This window comes from Protomyctophum parallelum, assembly GCF_964188405.1.
Source record: "Protomyctophum parallelum genome assembly, chromosome: 3".
Lineage (NCBI taxonomy): Eukaryota > Metazoa > Chordata > Actinopteri > Myctophiformes > Myctophidae > Protomyctophum > Protomyctophum parallelum.
In genome coordinates this window covers 38767081-38789310 of record NC_139698.1, presented here as the reverse complement: position 1 = coordinate 38789310, position 22230 = coordinate 38767081, and the positions used below count along the sequence as shown (strand labels likewise).

At 41.8% G+C, this 22230-nt stretch overlaps 2 protein-coding genes across 8 annotated transcripts in view; both read left to right on the top strand.

Moving 5' to 3' along the window:
* The window catches only part of deptor (DEP domain containing MTOR-interacting protein), a 34512-nt gene extending 29179 nt beyond the window's left edge, over window positions 1-5333 (top strand). The window contains exons 10-11 of one of the 3 annotated variants that reach the window (XR_014569081.1): window positions 849-1067; window positions 1101-5333. Coding sequence is in view for 1 of the 3 variants with exons in the window: in XM_083761787.1 (XP_083617913.1) it covers window positions 849-977 (129 nt within the window). In the remaining 2 variants the exon portion in view is untranslated. Of the gene's footprint in view, window positions 1-848 lie in introns of all 3 variants that reach the window. The other 2 variants (XR_014569082.1, XM_083761787.1) reach the window with 2 other exon arrangements.
* An 8980-nt stretch (window positions 5334-14313) lies between these two features.
* col14a1a (collagen, type XIV, alpha 1a) overlaps window positions 14314-22230 on the top strand; it is a 594115-nt gene continuing 586198 nt past the window's right edge. For all 5 annotated transcript variants that reach the window (XR_014569038.1, XR_014569039.1, XM_083761059.1 and 2 more), the window contains exons 1-2: window positions 14314-14468; window positions 16700-16825. Coding sequence is in view for 3 of the 5 variants with exons in the window: in XM_083761059.1 (XP_083617185.1) it covers window positions 16732-16825 (94 nt within the window). In the remaining 2 variants the exon portion in view is untranslated. The remainder of the gene's footprint in view (window positions 14469-16699; window positions 16826-22230) is intronic.

The window sequence follows — 22230 nt, the reverse complement described above, 5'->3', positions numbered from 1 at the left end:
CCACTGGTACTCTGGTGGTACACAGAGGAGTTGCCCAAAAAAGGAGAAAAAAGACAAAAGTGGAATGAAATATTATATTACTACAGGTAGTTCTTCTGACCAATTGGTTGAAATAGGCTGTCCAGCCTTGCTGAAATGAGCATGACAGCACAGAAGATTTGAGAACATATTAATCACATTAGAAATATCATCAGTTGTGCTGATTAGTGATTAGGTGATTAGGTTTTGTCAGAGCAGCAGCATTATTGGTTTAGGAATGGAACAAAAACAAAAAAGTTCAAGGAATAAATAAAATGTCCCTCCTGTGTTAACTGTGTGTAGCTGAATAGGATAGGGCAGGTCTACACTCCTGTATTTTAACTTCAGTTATTATGGTGGTACATGGAGAGACAGTACTAAGTTGCAGTACTAAGTTCCGACACGTGTTTTGGTCCGACGGCCATTAGACCAACAACCTACAGAGGTAGGTTGTCGGTCTAATGACCGTGGGACCAAAACACGTGTCGTTTAACCGCAAGCACGGGAGCAGCGTATGTTATGTTCGAGTGGTAGTCCGACCGTTGTTCCTGCATGTCGGACTAATGCTCCGTCTGAATTGCGTCCGGATCCCATTTTCTGATGTGGTACTGAGGTATAAAAAGCTTGCTTTAAAGCTATCTACAAAGGCTGCCTGTCTTTTAATGGGAGGGGGGCAGAACATATATTATAGGTAGGAAGGTGCCAGACCATTGAGAGATTTATAAACGAGTTACGAGTTTTAGCACTGAGGATTTTACTGTGTATCTGTTTCTTTCACAAAAGTTAATCTTTCTCTCTTCATGTACCCCCACCCCCACACTCCTCTATAGGTATGTCAGTTTGTGGTGTCGGTGAACGGACTGAATGTCCTCTCGCTCGACTACCGGACAGTAAGTAACCTGATTCTAAACGGACCCAGGACGGTGGTCATGGAGGTCATGGAGGATGTAGATTACTGAGGAACAGGATGAGGGACGGTCATGTTGAAGAGATGTTATTTGGAACCGGCGTTCAGATTGAGGTGTGGACCGCTCAACCTCAGAACCTCAGTCACGGAAAGACACAGGAGAGGGGGTGAAGAGAAGAATGTGCTAGAGAGAAATAGTCACATAACTTAACTACTTGTCACTTTCTATGTTGGTAGAAAGACATAGCCATTTATTTTTTGTTTCTGTCACTTCTAGGTCTTCGTATATTTGATATGGAAAGTGGACAATCGAGGTGAAAATGTGAGTTTGAGATTGGGCATTTGGGTGGAGTAAATGACGTGTGGGTCAGTTCACTAGCTTTTGAACACCCACATTATGAGAGTGGGAACCACTACTACCAATGATGGATTAGCAAAAAAAATGAAGATCCTCCACGCAACGTCCCTGTTCTAATATATGGAAGGACATGTCATGTTTCTACATATCTAGTCAGGATATATGTGTTGACACCTTCAGTGACCTCTCCCCTAATTTCAGTCCCTCTCATCCACAATGGCCCTGCACTGCCCTCCACTGGCCCTCAAAGGAATCAACCTGGGAACAGTGAATGAGACAAAGTAGTCGATCTGATTTGCATTTTTTTGCTAAATGTTTTACCCAGCACAAAGCACAAAGGTGAATTTAATTTTCACATCACAGGTTTAAAGAGCCGGGTGAAATTATTGTTTTCCATGCTCCATTATTGTGTTTTCTTTAATGGGAAGAGAGAGGATAGGGATAGAGTAAGAGCAGGAGAGAAATGAAAAACAAAAAGGTTAAAAACAGGTCAAGCTAAGATAGCCTATATAATGATAGCATGTGTAGATATCCCCATGATCTTTAGATCATTTGCATCATATGCAGGTGTGTACATGTTCTTCAGAATATTGACATCAGTAGTCAACATCCCAACTGAAACACCCGTCTGCGGGGAGGGAGCCGAGGGACACCTGCTTTTTTGTCTTGAAATTTAAATAGTTTTCTTTAATACTTGTCCTTATCCTCCCAAAGTTTGACTTTAGTCTGCACTATCTCGTAGTTAGTGTAAACTACAATAAATAATAAATACACAATATTGTATTTCTATATTTTAGTGCTTTAGCCAATTTAGGCATTATCATGATTCAATTTGGGAGCTTAGCTGAAAAGGTTTATGAACCTGTGCTGTATTTTGTATACATACCAAAAAAGGAAACTGAAACTTCATCATTCAGGCTTGGAATATGTACTTCAACAAAAATATGTCACTGATGACATGAGACAAGAGCTATTATATTCCATATTTACAGGTATATTCCAAAACAATTATTATTGTATTCCCAATAATTCATTATGCTTGCCGTGCTTTGATGTTTAGATGTTAGTTAGTGCTAAGGTGTTTTTGAAAAGCCCTGGGTAGTTGTAGTGTAATCTCGTAATCTAGATTAATAGTGTAATCTCTAGATTACACTACATCCGACACAATCTGCTACTGGCACAATCTCCAATGTCAGTGGCGATGCCAAATAATCACATCACAGTCTGAACTCTGAAGGGTACCTGAAATACTGGAGTTGACTATTATGAATATTCAAAAATCAGTTCATGAATCTGTATATATGTTATCTATGACGTATGACTCCGTATTTGGCCAAGGTTTCAGACAGATCAGACCGTCTTTCATGTCCATTATAACATTTATTATTATTTCCTATATTCAGCTATTAGTGTAGATTTTCGTCTTACACAAACATTAACAATGAATGGAGAATTTACGTCATGTGGACGAGCAAATCGTCTATTTTCGTCCTACACAAAGATTCAATTCCCTTTGACAATGAAAGGACAATTTACGTCATGTGTCTGATGATAAGAGCACCCCTCCCTTCACACGAGTGTGATTTTTTATTTATTTATTGAAACCTCCACATAATACATGTCATGAGCATATTTGAAAAGGAATCACATATGGCACCTTGATCATGTGTTTCCAGTGTAGATGCTATGGGAAAATGAACCGTAAGAGGTAATGTATGCCACCTTCTGGAAATCCAGGGCTACACGATTTCTCTGGTATCGGCATTAGTTGCATATAGTTCACGTATTGCCAGGCAGAGACATGAATCCAATGCATTAGCTGACTGTTATTTGCAAATAATTCAAAACTAGGCTATTGGAATTAAATGTTGCTCAGATTAATTAAATATACCTCTGTGGATGTCTTCTGAAGGTCTGTGTACTGCCACTTGTAGTGTAGGTTCAATGTTTTTAATTGCATGTGCAAACATTGAATACACATTCATAGAATTCACACTGCCAGTTTCTGTTCAAATATATCCCTTTGGTTTGTAAATTCAAAATGTAAATAGAAATTGCACTGCATTTACTAGTCTTGATTGTGATGCCAGTGATTCAAATTTCTTTCTTAAGTGGTGTATAACAAACTTTTTTTTTCTTCAATATTTTAATGTTAAAGAAAATCCACTTCCTGAGATAAAACTGGACTCAGTTCTAGCCTCAGGTTAAACTAATAAGGTTGTGTTCTATCTAATATTAGATAACATTACATTAGATAACATCTATTTAGGTGGACTCTGTGAGTGTCTATTGTGCCATCATATTATCTACGCTGGATAGAAAAAAGGAAAAAAAAAATCTATATTGCCACACATGCACAAAGTATAGTGTAATAATCTGTCACCATCATTCTTCCACTGTGCTTAAATGTGTTATTACAGAGTCAAATGCATGATTCTTAAAAGATCTGTACCTACCCCAAAGCGTTGTCTGATAGAAACAAGCTTTCCCTTAATCGTCTTACAACTGTGATTTTCTTAACATACAAATTTTGGCATTGCAGAGTTTGTTTGTTTACACTGCAACAGTGATATATGCAGGATATAGAGACGTTTTATACAACCGTTTAAGTACCGTAGTTAATGCAACTATGCGCCGTAAAGATTGTGGTGCCGAATTGTTTTGGAACTCTTCTTCAGATATTTGTGGTGGTGTTGCATACTGTACAAGCTGTTCATGCCTGTTGAATGGTTGCATGATGCTTTGTTCTGCTCATTTCAAACTTTCCCATAACCAAAAGTGTTACAAAAAATATAGAACATCACACATGATCACAGCCAATATTCATTGATGTGTTTAAAATGGCAGATTCTCTCTACGGTAATTATTTATTTTAACTTGATAGCATGGGGGTTTGTCCCCAGATGGAATAGGATCATGCCTATTTTCAAGTCAACACCAGTTTAATTAGTGTTTGAATCAAAACATGACGATTTGTGATTGGGAATTGGTTTCACTTTTATTCTATTGAATAATATATGGTAATGATACACAGACTGTGATATTTGGGCTGCATAAAATTGACATAATTGGGAATATTTTAACCCATTCTGACCGGGCACCCGTTTTGGTGTCAGCATCATGTTATGCTTTAGCTATTGAAAAATAGCAGATCTACAAGCTCATATCGCGCCACCGAGTGGCGCGATACGAGCTTGTAGGTCTGCTATTTTTTTTTTATATCGAAGAACGACTGACATTTTTTTAATCTGATCTCAGGTCAGAATGGGTTCGTCAGACCAGCGTGTGTCCAGCGGAAACCTCGTATGAATCTGATCTCAGGTCAGAATGGGTTAAGGAAGAATTATGGATAATAATGGACAAAACAATTATGTAACTGTTAGTTTATGAATGATTTGCTTGGCTGTGCTGCCTTCAAATATTTTCTGTCATCAACTCATCATGACTTTTGTAACAAGATTGTCCTTAATGGTTTCTACAATTTAGCTGACTGTTCAACTTCAATATGCTTGAAAACATTTGCCTTAAGAGCTTATTTTGCTGCTAATCACAGTTTGTAGTAGGTAATCTATTGATCCCATCTAAAAGCGAATGGGTTGATGCTAGCTATGCTATCTGTGAACTTTTACTTCAGAAATCACTAGTATTCCGGTAAGTGCACATTGTTTGAGGTGATCTTCTTTATATTCTACTGACAATCGATATTTTTACATTTCAATAGCACTATAGTGGTTTAAAAGCAATTATCTGCTGGGTTTCCACATTTGAAAGCATTCTGCTCTTTGCCGATGATGCTGTCATTTTGTTATTTTTTATTTAGCTGACATTCTTCAATCTACTTTCACTTGATATGCGGTCAGTGTGAGACCCCAGATATTCATGGACTGCTTTTATTTGTCCTTTTCTATCTATCGGTGAATGGGAGAATAAAGAAAATGCTAGATTCATGGTACCACATTCTGTATTTGACAAATCAGCTACAGCTCATTTTGACATTTTGATGTGATACAATTCATCTTGTGTTTAATAAACATACTGATTGGAATCAAATCTGTGGTGCACTTTGTATTCAAGCCTATTAGATTTTTATATTAAGTTATTTGTAACGGCTTTATTTTTAGGCTTTTGGGGTCACATTCATCACTGAACAAGGTGTGTGTGTGTGTGTGTGTGTGTGTGTGTGTGTGTGTGTGTGTGTGTGCGCGCAAATTTAACCCCAAACATTCTGCTTTCAGTATAAATTATGTTACTGGAAAATAATTGATGGGCCCTTGATATCATGCATGGGTGCTATACCCAGATAGGGTACCACAAGGGGTGAAATTTCCAATCTAGTTTTGTCAAGGCAAATACCAAGCCAATTAAGATGTACTATATCAGTCATGGTTGATGGTTAGGGTCCTTTTGATTTGGCACCTGCAGCAGGCCTAGTCTTAAATTACCTGATAATAGTCGCATTCTTAACAGTAGACAGTTTTTGCTTCTACACAGTCACAGTGTATATTCGTCAATATACATAATACAAAAGGTCCCCAATGGAAACAAGCCAATAGGCTTTCTTGGATTCATCCTTTTAGCAGACCTTGTATTGTACTGTACTTCCCTGTGCTTGTCCATGAAAACTGTTAAAGTATTCAATCAATCAATCAATCAAACACAGCAAATTAACATGTGTTTAAAATCAAATAAACAGTAAATTTACCAGTAAGATGATTATACCAGTAGGGGGTAGTATTGTACTATACTATACACAGTCTATCTATATGATGTACCATAGCTTATATAAAATATCTTCACATACCTGTAGAATACTACAATAATAGCTCCTCACCAGTCTGTGCTAATTGTCCACAAGAAGGAGGAACGTGGACACAGTGTATTTCTACTGAGCTATCATCTCATGATTCCCTTTCAATGTTGACAGCAGAGCAGAGTGACAGCAGGTTAATGGAGGAATCAGTGACACGCCGGCCCCAGGGCATGTTTCCCACAGAGTCATCTCCTCTTATCTCTCTATGTCTCTTTCCTTCACTCTCTAATAGACAGGCACACACACACAGGGTTGGGGTCCTCAGGGATCATCAGGAATTGTGTGCGTGTGTGCGTGCACGCGCGAGAGAGAGAGAGAGAGATATCCTGTCTTGATTATCTGAGCTATATATATATATATATATATTTGAGCTTTCATTAGTCAGGTTTCACCTGACAAAAAGTCCTTGTATAGCAGACACATAGGTTCAAAGGGATCCGATCATGAGACCTAGTCTTTTGCACGATTTAATCTGTCTAATATTGTAATGTATTGGTATAGTAATGCACTGCTGTATGGGTGTAAACTGGCAGCGTCCCTTCGTCCCCTTGCTGTCCCCCTGCCCTGCCTGCCTGGCTGCATGCCTCCATCTCTCCTTCTCTCACCCCTTGGTCTCCCACTCTCTTTTCGGCATGATTGACAGAAAGACTGAGAAGCCAGCTATCAGAGACCCTATCAGAGGAGACCATCTCTAATATGTGTGTGTCTTTTCATTCATTCACCCATTTATCGCCTCAGCCGAGCCAAGACTCACCTATAACCTCACAGGCATCATTCATCTACTACAGCATACATTCCTCAGGATTTCTTGTTAGCATCTGCCCACTGACTCGTACATGCTGAACAGACGGAATATTTGTCAAATTCTCTGTATTACATTCACATGCCCAGAGAGAGAGAGAAGGAGGGGCGGGGGTGCTGGATGGAAAAGATACAATGTTTACAGTTTAAGACAATTAAAATGAAGTGAGGGGCAGTTGCATTATACAAAAGGGCGATGGGGAAATAGGATACCCAATATATAACTATTAATGAAATTAATTTAGTGGCAGATTAATTCAATTATTTTTTTGTCAAGGTCTGAGAGGAGTATACGTGTATGTTTAATCAGCCGTTAGTCAGGACCAGTGCAAAATACCACTGTGTTTCAGGGAAAGGGGTTATCCTGTGGAACAAATGCAGAGATGAATTGAAACAATGTGAAACATGGAATTAAGTTTAAAAAAATGTTTAAAACGGATATAGTAAATATATATAGGATAATAGCTGGGTACAGTGTGTACCATTATGTGTTCGTGTGTGTATAAATGTATATGTAGAAATAGACTGTCTTGTATGCTTGACAATTTTGTTTTGTTCATGGAAACTTTTCTTTTCGTTTTGACCTCGCTTGAATGTGAGTGTGTAGCCTAAATACTGTGTCAGAAAGCCTAACTGAAGACTGATGTATTGATTTATTGAGGTACACAAAGAAGGGGTATAGGACCCGATAAGTTTTTAACAAAACTTCTTCCTATTGCTTTTTCAAACATAAACTAAGGATAATAGATATCTCTTGGTTCTTTATTTTTTTTGTTTTATTATTATTTTAAATCTAGTTCTCCCTTCCATTTCCTTTGTCTGTTGGTCATGGATACAAGTGGCCTAAATGAGTTTTCTCCGACAGGTGGCTGGCATCTCCCTTAGAGATAGAGATAAGTTCAGTCAGGCGAGAGATACTCGGAGTAGAGTCGCTGCTTCTTCGCTTGGAAAGGAGCCAGCTTAGGTGGTTCGGGCATCTGTTTAGGATGCCTCTCGAGCATCTCCTTAGGGAAGTCCTTGATGCACATTGCACTGGGAGGTGAGTCCCGAACCCGACAACCTTTGCTGCATGCCATTCCCAATCTCTCTCTCTCCCTGTTTCCTGTCTCTCTCCACTATATCCTATTAATAAAGGCAGAAAAGCCCCAAAATTCACTTTTAGACCAGTTATAGTCCGGTTTTAGACGACTATTACTCAGTGGGTTGTTTGTATGTAGCTACAGTAAAGCTGGATGAACTGTTCTTCAAACTTCTCTCAGTGTTTCGTACACAGTATGAAATCTAATAGAAATAGTGTGTATGAATAAGATCATGTCTTTGATAGGCCTGTACTCGCCTGAGGCTTGTGCCTGAGTTCACAACCTCTCTCTCATGTTCTTTTCATAGTGTGGCGCCGAAGGGCCATCTAGAACAGTTTGTCTGTATTATTAACAGGTTGTTTCACCTGCTCTGGGCTGGGGCCTGTGTTTTCACTCATGTCCATCTGTTCGTCGGTCCTTCCTTCTGTTCATCTGTCCGTGTGTGTATGTGTGACTCAGCTAATCTCTGTCACCCCTGGACCAATATCTCTGTCCACACAACGGATGTACATGCACACTTACAGTTGGCCAAGGAAGATCCTTCACCCCAAATTTTACAAATCGGCCTCATGGTGGCGCTATAACAGGCCACTTCATATTTTGGCCTTACCATTTATATCAATAATGGCTGCCATGCAAAATCTATTCTCCCACTACAAGTTGAATAAATATCTTTAATTTTCATTTTTAGATACTAGTACTGTAGGCCCATAGGCTAAAGCTTACATTAGCATCTTAAGACATCTTTGGTGATGTGTAGGCCGTCACTGCTACATCAAATTTGCTAATTACAACTCATGTCATGCATGCTGGCTGCTGCTGCTAACCTGAGGTCTGCAAATTAGTACATCATTACTGCTTCATTCACAAACTGTACACGTATAAACACGCTATCCTTCTTTTCCCCCTTTCTTTTATTTTTCTTTGTGGGGGGGGGGGGGTCTCCATTTTCTCCCAACAATTACTAGTCAATGTGTACTCTGTTGATGTCATGTTCACTTGCAGGCGGGAGGGTGTAGACTACTACCTACATATCCCCTCTGATTAAACATGGAGGATGCTTAACATGCAGATGTTCACGCTACTGTATCCCCTCCAGTCCAGTTCCTGGCTCTCCCCATTAAACAACACCAGGCTGACTAATTGGACACACAATACTTCCCAGTTCCCACTGGTGAACTGGTGAATTGGAAATCAAACCCCAGTATTGCTGCAGATTGCTCTACAGGCGCTATATGTCACGTGTAGATCTGCGATTTCTCGGACATTATAGGGATGCAATAAAGGAAAAGGTTCCTACAGTATCTCACAAAGATTTTTATTCTGAGGAGCCCCTAGGCAGGAGTCCCGGACGCCCTGTTGTAGACCCCCGGTGTAGAACGTCTCTCCTATTTTTGTTTAATCCTTGAATAACTGTCCCAGGCCAAGACAATAATTGAGTATCTTTGTCCAAGGTTAGTTTATTGTGTCCGAAATTCATTTGATTGATTGTTGCTGAGCCAATCAAACATCATTATGGGGAAATGAACAGGAAACGGCATGCACACAAGTTCTCTCCTATATGCCCTGGCTGGGAGTATTGTTTAGTGGATCTCTGACCCCCACATCCTACAACCTTCCCCTGAGGGGTAATGCTCAGGAGTCAGGACAAGTCCCTGCAAGTAGAAAAAGGCACCAGGACTAGTGCTTTAAATCTCAATAGTAGTTGTCAATCGTGTCTTATTTAATAAAATGGCAATCTTACTGCGCGTTAGAAAAACTGCTCACGTATGTTTGTTGAATTTCATAAACTGACGCAGAAATGGGTGCAGTACTTTGGTCCGAAAAACCACAACCCACCTCAAACCATAACCTAACCATAACCGCAAGCACGGGAGCAGGCGCTAGTCCGAGATGCGGACGCATGTCGAACTAATGCTCCGTCAGGGATAGGTGTAGTTTTGAGTGCCTTGGGAAAGCAAGGCCTGCCGTTCACCCTGATGACAAGCTAGCTAATAACTGTGACTATAGTTGGTCTACTCTAATCAATAGGCTGGGGTCACTTCAGTCCACTACTGCAGTCTCATATTAACCTGCTGCTTGTCATTAACAGAGTTCAAGCAGTCTAACTTGGCTCTGTGTGTGTGTGTGTGTGTGTGTGTGTGTGTGTGTGTGTGTGTGTGTGTGTGTGTGTGTGTGTGTGGACATTAGACCTATGTTGCCAATACCTATCTGTCTGTCGCAGCATTATGAACATGTTTCTATCTTTACTTCATTTGTACAGTAGGGTCTCTCCCTGTGTGTGTGTGTGTGTGTGAGTGAGTGTGTGCATGTGTACATGCATGCTTGCATATGAGTGTGTATGCGCGTATGGCCCTGTATTTCTGAACTCAATTTGAACTGGCTGTTTTGTGCCTTTCTTTCTAAAGCAAACACAACATGTGTCTCTACCTGTGTCAATGCAGCTCTTTGTGTGAGGTGATCATTGGCAAAGCCCTATATCTAGGGTTATCTGTACCTTAAATATGTAAGGTGGTGTGTGTGTGTGTGTGTGTGTGTGTGTGTGTGTGTGTGTGTGTGTGTGTGTGTGTGTGTGTGTGTGTGTGTGTGTGTGTGTGTGTGTGTGTGTGTGTGTGTGTGTGTGTGTGTGTGCGTGTGCGTGTGTTAGTTTGTGCGAGTTTGGGTGCTGGCCACACCCTGAAGCTACAAAGTGAGTTCTTAAAAGTTTGTTCAAACAGGAACAGGGGTGTTTAAGGTCTGAGAATGTAACCTTTTGTTGTATGTCTGTATGTATGACACTAGGCATAAACATGAAAGACTAGAGACATCATCGATGGGGAATCCAAACTAACAGAAACTGCAGGCTTTCTATTCTTTAAAAGTTGCAATGCGAAAATGGAAGCCATCGTTCTCACGATAATAAAGATCTAAATATATATTTTTAAATCTTGTTTAAAAAAATCACAGCTACTATAAATGCACCTAGTCTCTGTGTGTGTGTGTGTGTGTGTGTGTGTGTGTGTGTGTGTGTGTGTGTGTGTGTGTGTGTGTGTGTGTGTGTGCGTGTGTGCGTGTGTGTGTGTGTGTGTGTGTGTGTGTGTGTGTGTGTGTGTGTGGGACGTGCATCGAGGACCTCCCTAGGGAGACACCCGAGAGGCATCCTAACCAGATGCCCGAACCACCTAAGCTGGCTCCTTTCCGAAGGAGCAACGGCTCTACTCCGATTCTCCCGTGTGACTGAACTTCTCACCCTATCTCTAAGGGAGATGCCAGCCACCCGTCGGAGAGAAAACTCATTTCGGACGATGTATTCGCAACCTTATTCTTTCGGTCATGACCCACACTTCATGACCACGGAACGAAGATTGCTCGGTAGACAGAGAGCTCATTGATAATCATGACAATTAAATTCATATAATAACTTCATTGTGATTACCTCTTTCTTCTTAACTAGTACCCAGTGGTGATGATTTTCCTGCGATAAATTAGCAATTGGTTTTGCATTGCCATGTCTTATTATACAGTAGTACAGCTGCAGAAAATGACCTGTAATCAATTCCACTTGATGCATTTATTCAAGAGAACATGAGGTGGAAAAGGTGGGTGCCGGATGTGGGACATTCATAATTATGGCACAGTGATGTTACAACACAAAAGGTAGAGAGAACTGACAAGATAAATGAAAGAAGGGAGAGTGCCATAGACATTGAGGAGAGGGACGGACAGACAGACAGAAGGTGGAGAATGGGGAGAAGTAATACAAAGGAATAAAGAGGATATCATTTTCAGTTATCTCCGCCTGTGTGTGTGTGTGTGTGTGTGTGTATGTCTGTCTGTCTGTCCACAGCTAATCTGGCATACTACAAGGCCAATCAGTGCCATATTTCTTGTGCCAGCGGCCAAGGACCGTAATTTTCAAATATCTTTCAAACCACGACATCGTACAACACCCAAAATACAAGCGTGCCAACAGAGCAGAGAGAAAGATGGAGAGTGAGATAGGGAGAGTAAAGAATGTACAACTATTGAATACATAAAAATGTTACTGCATAAATCACTATTACCACTATTATTATTGTTATTAGCGCATACCTCATGTCGGAGTATTTGTGCTTTGCCTTTACTGAGTACAGTTCTGGAACCATCAGATGGAATAGATAAAAGGAAATGTTGGTTGTCATAACATCAAACGAAACAGCTCCTCTACAGTATATGACCTGAGATTTTTAATGTGTGTATAGCAGAGCTTGTGCAGTCTGTCTCATGACATACAGTATTTCTCACAAAAGATCTCCTACTGTAAATGTCACATCAAAGTGTCATTATCATTCACTGTTTTCAAATAATACTGTGTTGCTCATTCTTTGTGCCACATGAGACCAAACCAGAGGATCGCATGGTTCTCAACTCTGCAGGGACCACTGCAGTAGGCTACTGCTGGTATTCAGTCTTTACAGAAGAAATTTTATGCAACAGTATACTCCATAAACAGAGTGATTTGACCTGGCACATCATGTGATCGCAATAGACATTTTTCACACCATGCAGCCATATTGACATGAAACATTATCGTAACTACAGGTTTTACAATGATACAAATGAACCACTTCAAATATACTAGTATACATACATACATACATACAATACACTTATACTTAAACCTTTATACTTAAAATGATGAATAGGGGCCTAGTGTAAACACAGACTTCCTGCTTTTAATGCAGACTATTAATCTTATTGAAATAAATTCACTTCAGGCTTGCAGGAGAGGTAAAGAAGGAACTACTGAAACAAGATGTTTAAGTATTTGTGTAATTCAGTAAAGGAAGACATTCTTAATAGTTTGTATTCTTTAGATGTACACTAGTGAGTGCTGGAACTGCGGGTGTCCCAGTCCTTCTGTATGTGCGCTGATGAAGGAGAGAAGAACAACAGGATGAAGTTGACGAAAAAGAGGGAGGAGAAAAGGAAGGAGAAAGGCCATGGACAAGAATCACAATTCACTTAATTATAGTGTTGGGCATCTGGACAGTTGCTTTGGAGAGGCATGTGTGTGTGTGTGTGTGTGTGTGTGTGTGTGTGTGTGTGTGTGTGTGTGTGTGTGTGTGTGTGCGCGCGCAGTGTGTGTTGGTGACTGTGTGTGTGTGTGTATGTGACTGGGTTTTGAGTGCATGTGGAGTGTCTCCAGGGTACACCTGGAGTGTAGATATGCAGCGTTTCATCTTAGTCAGCCAGTGGCACATTTCACCAGTCTGTTTCCCATGCCTGCCATCCTCCCCCCTCAGGGTGATCATCACAGGCGTCTTCTTGAACAGGCGTCAGGTAAATGGTGCTCATAGAAAACAAGTCATTTTTATTTAAACACTTTTTAGACAAGGCCTACCATGTAGATGTTCAGACCCTGATGGAGACCTTCTAGGTTGATGGGCGTTGGTCATATTTGTTGCCTTGCTCAAAATAAAATAAAATAAAAATATATGTAGGCCTATATAGCCTACATTTTTTTGCAAGTCTACAGACTAGTTTACACCTTTTGGGAATTAAGCAGTATAGCCTACTACTTTGAAACCCCTTTTTGTATTGGAAATTAGGTGTCATATATCTGTAATGATCATCTGGACTGGACCAAAATGGAGGAGTCAGGACTCTGAAACAAGTCTTAGTGCTCTTCATGCATGGTTTCGTCCTCAAAGTAGCAGTTTTTGTATTGACTTGTATTTTCGTTCGAAATGTTATTCGAATTATTATTATTGTCTTTGACTTTATCTGAATTGATCTGTCAACTGAAGCCAATCTGCGCCAGTCACTCAGTCACTCAGTCAGAGTCAGTCAGTCAGTGTACCTTTAACATCCAGACAGCGCGCGGAGCATCAAGCATCAGCCTCTACCGGAGCACCTGCTTCTGCTCCGCGCGGAGACTGGAGAGAGTCAGATAGAAAACTTGGAAGCTGCCATGTGTGGTACTGCAGGTACTCGGCTTTTTCTACATGAGTTTTCACGAGCCAGGATACAGCAATGCAAAGTTGCAAACCATTTTAGGTGGTTCGGGCTGTATTCATTCACCTAACAAACTAACGGGCAACTATAGGCAGCCGGACTGTCGTGGTCAAGGAAGTAAGTATGGCTACCAAGACAAGACAAAGTGCGCCAATTAAGGGGCTGAAGAAGACGAATTGAACCGTGCAGTTCAGTTCGCAGCAGAACCTTCTGGTTCTCTCTTTCTTCCGTCCCGTCTCTCAAAACGGAAACGAGGCGAAGCAAAGCTGAGGGGTGAAGCGGAGGGCTGGGGAAGGGAGGGATAGCCGGAGGGAGGGATGGCTGAATAAACGAGGACAGAAACACCCATTCCCGAGCTCTCGTCTGGACGGACTGACCACATTGTATCCGGAGAGAGAGAAAGAGATCGAGGGAGGGAGTGTGTGTGAGAGAGAAACCCTTGAGTGTCTGTCAACGACTCTTGGGCATGCCGAGAACCTCCTCTGGGAATAAGGACGTTATTCATTGACGATTTGAAAGGTATGATGAAATGCTACTTCATTCATTCGTTGTGTGTGAGTGTGACAATCACAGGTGTACAGCCTGAACTGATTGCAGGCTATAGAGGCTATTATAGGAACCCCATACTAGAAATTAACTTAATCAAAATGTCAACCCATAGTAGGTTATTTAATATAATATACGAAGCGAAACTTAAGCACTCTAAACGAAACAATACCTACAATTAAAAAATGTAGGTATTCAAACTCAAACTAGAAATAATCTTTCCAAAAACGGGCTGGTTTGAAATTGAGCATAATTATTTTGTGGGCTACTGACTGTGTGCAGTTGCAAATGCCTGTAAGCCTACTTACTTTTGATATTTTGAACATGATGATGACTCTCATTAAATTAAGATGGAAACTCAGCAATTAGAGCAAATGGTCGAATAATTCAACTTGAATATAACTTTCCAACGGGCCGTGCCGTCATTAGAACTCAAATCAAATGTTCATATTTGTGAAGTGGTATAGTTGATAGTATTTCTAAACGGTGTGTGTGTGTGTGTGTGTGTGTGTGTGTGTGTGTGTGTGTGTGTGTGTGTGTGTGCGCGCGCGCGTGCGAGAGAGAGTAAAACAGAGGGAGACAAATAAGTTATTTTGCTTAATCCGCTTCATTATCCTGTCCTAGGGTTAATTTATGAATAATGGTATGATTAATACATTAGCCTTTAGGAAATGTTATTTCATAAGGCATTCTATATGCTTACTTAAAACGAAATGTGTTAAATTAATTGGAGCATTACCATTACCAGATAAAAAACAACAGGGTAAGGCCTCTGAGTTAAATAATGAATCAATTGTGACAACTTTGATCGACAACATTGTGTCCTGAAAGATAAAACAACTAGTCTATTTTGTGTCCATTCCAAATTAGTAGCAGACTGGAGAGCAGTATAGGAGAGAATGCGAAGTAGGAAATGAAGAGAAGACAAAAGGCTAGGGTAGAAATAAAGATGATGTGGAATGGAAACAAATTAGGATATAGATGGGTTGGCCAGAAGAGAAGAATGGAGAACATCTCTGTAGGGAATAGGGATAAGAGAGTGACGGGACAAGGTGCATAATGAGAGGGAGGGTAGGTCAAGAAAGATGAAGAGAGAGAAAAGAAGAAAATCTATGGAGAAATTAGAAGGGAAGAAGAGTAGCAGAGAAGAGAGGATAGGAATGGGTGTTTGCAGTGCACTCCTTGCTTGGTCAGAAAACAACACTGTTTGAACTGTCAGTCAAACTATTGTCATAGGGTTAGGGCTCTGTTGGTCTCTAGCATGTATGTGCAGCACATGAGTGCAATCCATTCTCTATGCCTCTTTCTCCCTCTGTGACCCCTTCTTGTCTGTCTGTCTGTCTGTCTGTCTGTCTGTCTGTCTGTCTGTCTGTCTGTCTGTCTGTCTGTCTGTCTGTCTGTCTGTCTGTCTGTCTGTCTGTCTGTCTGTCTGTCTGTCTGTCTGCCTGCCTGCCTGCCTGCCTGCCTGCCTGCCTGCCTGCCTGCCTGCCTGCCTGCCTGCCTGCCTGCCTGCCTGTCTGCCTGTCTGCCTGTCTGTCTCTAACAAAGTCTTCTACTGTTTCTCTTGGAGGGTAATCTCCATCAGCCCACTTTGTGTAGGCGGTGAGATTTAACAGCTTTTCAGTGGTCAGCTTAGACTGTCTGCACTGTAATGCTTACAGATGTTATGTTAGGTAGGGGAAACTGATTCCGGATCAGTGCCCTGAAGGGACAACATATATTGAAGGTGGGCCTCTGCCACATGCATTGTTGGAATTGAATAGTGTTTGTACTGTAAATGTCTGTCTGTCTGTCTGTCTGTCTGTCTGTCTGTCTGTCTGTCTGTCTGTCTGTCTGTCTGTCTGTCTGTCTGTCTGTCTGTCTGTCTGTCTGTCTGTCTGTCTGTCTGTCTGTCAATGTCTGTCTGTCTGTCTGTCTGTCTGTCTCTCTGTCTGTCTGTCTGTCGGTCGGTCGGTCGGTCGGTCGGTCGGTCCTGTTGATCTCTCGCTCTTTTCTCTTGTTACTTTTTCTGTGACATTCCTCTGATTGTTTTCTCACTGTCATTCATTGCTTTCATTCCCTTTTTTGCCTTCTTTCTCACTTTGTCTGGCTCTTTCTATCTCTGTTCTCCCCCTTCTCTCTTTCTTCTATAACTTATATTTCTCCCTGTCTCTCTCCCCCTCTCATTCATTTGTATTTTTCATTGTCTCTTCGTCCTCCTGCAGGTCATAAAACTGAGTGCTGGTTGCCTGTAAGGATGTTGTCTGTGGGTCAGATCACATGGTGGCTGTGGGGTTCCCTGGTGCTCCTAACCTTCCTCTCCCATTCCTCGACCATGGCCCAAGGGCAAGGTAAGTCCTCCCATAGTATCTCCTATTTTTCTGTCTGCCTGACTTCAAACCCACACCTTCCTGACCTGTAGCTCTTCTCTTCTTGTCTGTCGACATACATCCCCCAATCTCCCTCCCTGCTCCTCTCATCCATTTATTCTTGTGACATTCTCCCCGCTCCTGTATTCCCTAAATGTGTCTATTATTCCATGCCCTTTTTGCTTAGCCGTCCAAATACACAGTTCCCTTAAAGAACTGGCGACATACTAGCGTCATGTCCAGGGGGTGTACTTGTACATCAAGCTGCCTCACGCTACAGAAACAGGAGATAGGCTCCTGCCCTATGGGCCTCATGGCTCGGCAAGGCTACTTACTACTACTACTTACTCTTTCAATAGCACTTCTCTCCATGTGAGTTTTACTGTTTTGATTGATGCATGAGGTTTCAGTGCAGTCAACTCAAATCCTAATTCCAATCATATCACTTCCATATCAAGCTACCATTTCACAACAACAGCATGTCATGTTGGACATATTGTCTGTCAATGCTACGGTGCTACCACGCCTCACTGGGGCTTGAATAAATATGTTGTAATGATGCGTCTTGACAATCATCGATACTCACAAGCTGTGGTAATTAGCTACACGGTGCACTTAACAATATTATATATGCAGTGCCTAGTACTATTGTGTGTTCAGAATCTCATAGTAGTTCTAATAATATATCCTGTTCACGGAGCTTGCAAAACAAATCTTTGCTGTGTTCAGTCAGTGCTACCAAATCAGTCCTCTTCTGTCAGTGATGTGGCAGTAGGGGTGGACGATATGGCGATAATTATCGTCGGGACGATACAACGTCTCCACGATATGGCTTTTTAGAGTTTTCGTTTCCATCACGATAAATGTGCTGCATCAGACAGTGAATGCACACTCTATATATGCAGTTCTATGCCGTCATTTTTACTTATGCAGTACGACGGTTTCGTTCACAAAAAATAAAAGATCTACAAGCTAACCACACGTTGCTACGGCACCCCAATGGACGACGTGGTTTGCTTATAACTCTGTTGAGTTCTCAGCACTCCCAAAGTCCGCCCCCGGGAAACAGCATTGCGCTGAGCTGTAGCCTGTAAACAGCTCAACATGTCGAGGAAGGGCGACGTGTTATAGTTCCCAAAAAGAACTCCACGTCTGTCACACACACAGAGCCCGTGTGTTAAGACCAACGTGACTCGTCTTCATGGATATAAACTCACAAAACAACACCATGCAACAGCATAGACTGCAGGACTCCTCCACCATTTACCAAGCTATCGTCTGCTACGTTAGTTGACAGAGTAAATTGTCCGTAACACCGGGACTCCACCGGCCGCGTCAGCATCGCGTCTCCGTCACCATCACATAATGTTCCCCTTTTAATCAATGAAGGGGTCACCATTAAAATTGAACCGGTTCGTTTGTTGACGCATGCGACGGAGACGCACCGCGCCCGGTGGAGCCCTGGCGTTAGGCTGGCCACGGCTAGTAGCCAAGTAGCCAAGCACCAGAGCGCACGCCGCTCACTGTACACGCGTCGCTCGCTTAATAATCATTACTTTCTGTATCAATGCGGACATAACGTGGTAAATGTTCATAAGCACACAAGTGTACAAAATGCTTTTTACACTTGACTTATCTCCAGAGTCCTCAGTCCTGCAGCCCCACAATGCCATATGCCAGTTTAGCCTTAACATCTACATGTTGTTCAATATATTACTTTAGCACAAAATAATCTTTTCTAAACCAAGCCCTCATTCAAAAGTTATGTAAGTAAGTAAAATTAAATGTTATTTATAAAGCACCCTAAGAAACAAAGTTAGAAGGTAAAAACAAGGAACATATCAATCACAGTTGTGATAATATCAGAACAAAAACAGACGAGGCAGAACAGAAACATAGGGCTATACAAATGAATGTAGGCTGTCTGTCATTGTATTTTCTGTGAATTAACTCAGTTTAATGCAGTGATCCTCAGCCATTTTAATTTCAAGGACCCCAATAGAAAAGGAACCACCGCTCATCCGCTGAAAAGAGGTGCTGGAGCCACAAAGGGAATAAGAGAAAAAATAATGGGAAGCTCCGCACACTCAGATCTGTGCACAATCAATTTATTTTTGGCAAGCTTTCGGTCTACTGACCTTCTTCAGGCATTTCAAGGACTTATTCAGGAATTTCAAGGACCCCCAAATTAAATGTATATGAATTAGCCCAGGGTGACAGGGTCCCAGGCCTTTTCATTATGATTTTCATCTCTGCACTGGGACCCCATGTTACAGACATGTTTACAATATTTTACAACAGTAGCTACTTATATTTTGTTATTTAAAGCTGTGATTATTTATTTAAGAAGCACTGTTCTGAACCAATGTTCGCCTTTAAATTTAAAAAAATGTAATCATCCTTAACCTTTTAAGTTAAAATAATGATGACCGGGGACTTAAAATCATTGTTTAAATTGATGGCCTTCATGCCCTGGCACTTGGCCTTGTGCCCTCAAAAAGTTGACCACACTAAAGGCCAAATGGGACTCATTTGAATGACCACCTGTGCATCCCGGGACCCATTACATTGAAAACCTATGTACATCACTGATACAGCGTCACACAAAAGCACCAAAAGTAGAAGATCCACAAGCTCGAGATGTGTGAGTGAAGTGACATGATTTGAGCTTGTAGATCTGCTACTTTAGCCCTTTTTTAATTTGAATCCTTAACAGTTTTGGACATATGGGATTTCCACCGACAGAGACGATAAGCAGAGCTTGCAGATCTGCTATTTCTGTTGCTTTTGTGTGATGCTATAGTATGGTAGAGCATACATTTGCAAGACATAAAATATAAAAAAATGACAACAAGCGGTTTCTGCTGACAGCTACATTATAATAGTGTGGGGTGTGTGTGTGTGCTCGTGCACATACCGATGAGTAGTTTCTCATGGTATTTAAATGTCTAAATACAGTCTAAATGGTATTTCTTAAATTTTTGTTACCTTGTACTGTTAAGTAACTTGAAAAATAACCATAAAAAACCGCGCGCGAAAATATCGTGTATCGTGATAAGCTTGAAAAAATATCGTGATAAAACTTTTGTCCATATCGCCCACCCCTATGTGGCAGGACATTATTGTGTGCTCGAGTAGCGAGCTTAATGTTTTTACTTAATGTTCTCCCATAGAACATTCAGGCATTCTTGTCCACATTTCTCTGCATTCGCTGCAACAAGTGTGTGTGTGTGTGTGTGTGTGTGTGTGTGCATGAGCACATGCCTGCAATGAGAGTACATCCTGGGCGCCTAATCTTCATCATTGTCTCCCCCAGATCAGTCACTCAGACAGTCAGACAGCCTTCAGCTATAGCTGACGGCAAAAGTCCTGCTCCCTCTGTGTGTGTGTGTGTGTGTGTGTGTGTGTGTGTGTGCGTGCGTGCGTGCGTGCGTGCGTGCGTGCGTGCGTGCGTGCGTGCGTGTGCGACTGTGTGTGTGCGACTGTGTGTGTGTGTTTGTTTGTGTGTGTGTGTGTGTGTTTGCGTGCATGCGCATGTGTTTCAGTCTGAATGAACTAAAGTCAGGAGACAGAGTTTGTGCGAGGAATAAAGGCCGAGAGAGAGCACAAGTGCATGCCCTTGGCTCCACAGCGACCACAGAGGGAAAAGTCTACAAATGTTATCTAGATAGAGATCATATGAAAACTGCCCCTAGGGGCACTTTAACATTAACTGGCCCCACTGTGTGTGTGTGTGAGTGTGTGTGTGTGTGTGTGTGTGTGTGTGTGTGTGTGTGTGTGTGTGTGTGTGTGTGTTTGAATGCATGATTGCATGTGTGTGTGCGTGCGTCCGCCCGTGTGTGCATGTGTGTAGCTCACATTCCTTCCAGGTTGTGGAGGAGCAGGGTAGTGATTGGTGACTAAAGGAACAGTATACATAAAATCGTATTATCTCCTTCATAAACTGTTGCCCAAACTCTGCAATCCATCAGAAAGTAATCCATTCTTTGATCTGCCTGTAAATCAATAAATGATTATTGATATCTGCCGATAAATTCTAATCCTAAACAGACATGATTGTAAAAACACTAATTCTCAATATACTGTAAGTTAATAGTAATGGTTTAATAATGGTTAATTTAGCATGTCTTATTTTTGTACTCGCAGTTAAAACGGCATGGTCTTTATTGTCTCCACCAGGCCGAAGGCATGGGGGGAGAGTATGTTTTGCACTCCGTCCGTCCGTCCGTGTGTCCGTCCGTCCGTGTGTGTGTGTGTGTGTGTGTGTGTGTGTGTGTGTGTGTGTGTCCGTGAGCAGCTAATCTCGGCCACCGTTAACCCGGTCGATGCCAAATTTTGCACACACACTCCCTGGATGCCAACGATGAACCTCTGCCCCAAACTTTCCAGAACGGCCTGTTATAGCGCCACCAGGAGGCTGCTTTGTGCAAAACAAGTTTTTGCACAGTACACCTACAAATTTTGTCCAAACATCACGCAAATTGGTACACAGTCTCTCTAGAGCCATTCAACGAAACCGGTCTTTCAGATTTCTCAGACTCCATCCTGATTTACTTTTGTTGCCCTTTTATCCAACCACCAGATGAAGGCAAGCTGCAATGTCCTACATTCCTATCCTGGTGGAGACCTGTGCCCAGAAGGGCACTTTTTGTCTCCACCAGGCCGAAGGCATGTGGGGAGAGTATGTTTTGCACTCCGTCCGTCCGCGTGTCCGTCCGTGTGTCCGTGTGTCCGTGTGTGTGTCCGTGTGTCCGTGTGTCCGTGAACAGCTAATCTCGGCCACCGTTAACCCGGTCGATGCCATATTTTGCACACACACTCCCTGGATGCCAACCATGAACCTCTGCCCCAAACTTTCCAGAACGGCCTGTTATAGCGCCACCAGGAGGCCGCTTTGTGCAAAACAAGTTTTTGCACAGTACACCTACAGATTTTGTCCAAACATCACGCAAATTGGTACACAGTCTCTCTAGAGCCATTCAACGAAACGGGTCTTTCAGATTTATCAGACTCCATCCTGATTGGTTAAGATTGGCTTCCAAAGTTCACAGGAGTGCTCAGTTTCAAACAAAATGCTGCAAATCATGAACACATCGCGTGATTTCCGTGAAATTGTGCACCCACATTCCCACTAGGCCGAGGACGAAATGCCACATGAACAATTTCAACTCAGCCTCAAGGTGGCGCTATAACTGGCCGAAAAGTGTTTTTACCTCTAACTGCACGGATCTGTGGATAACCTGGTGGAGACCTGTGCCCGGAAGGGCACTTTTTCTAGTTCTAGTTTGTATTCATTCAAAATGAAAAAGTCCAGGATAGATAAGACATTAAAATGTAACTAATCTCACTTCTTGTTCCTCTCTTCTTCTCCTGCATAGTCTCTCTTC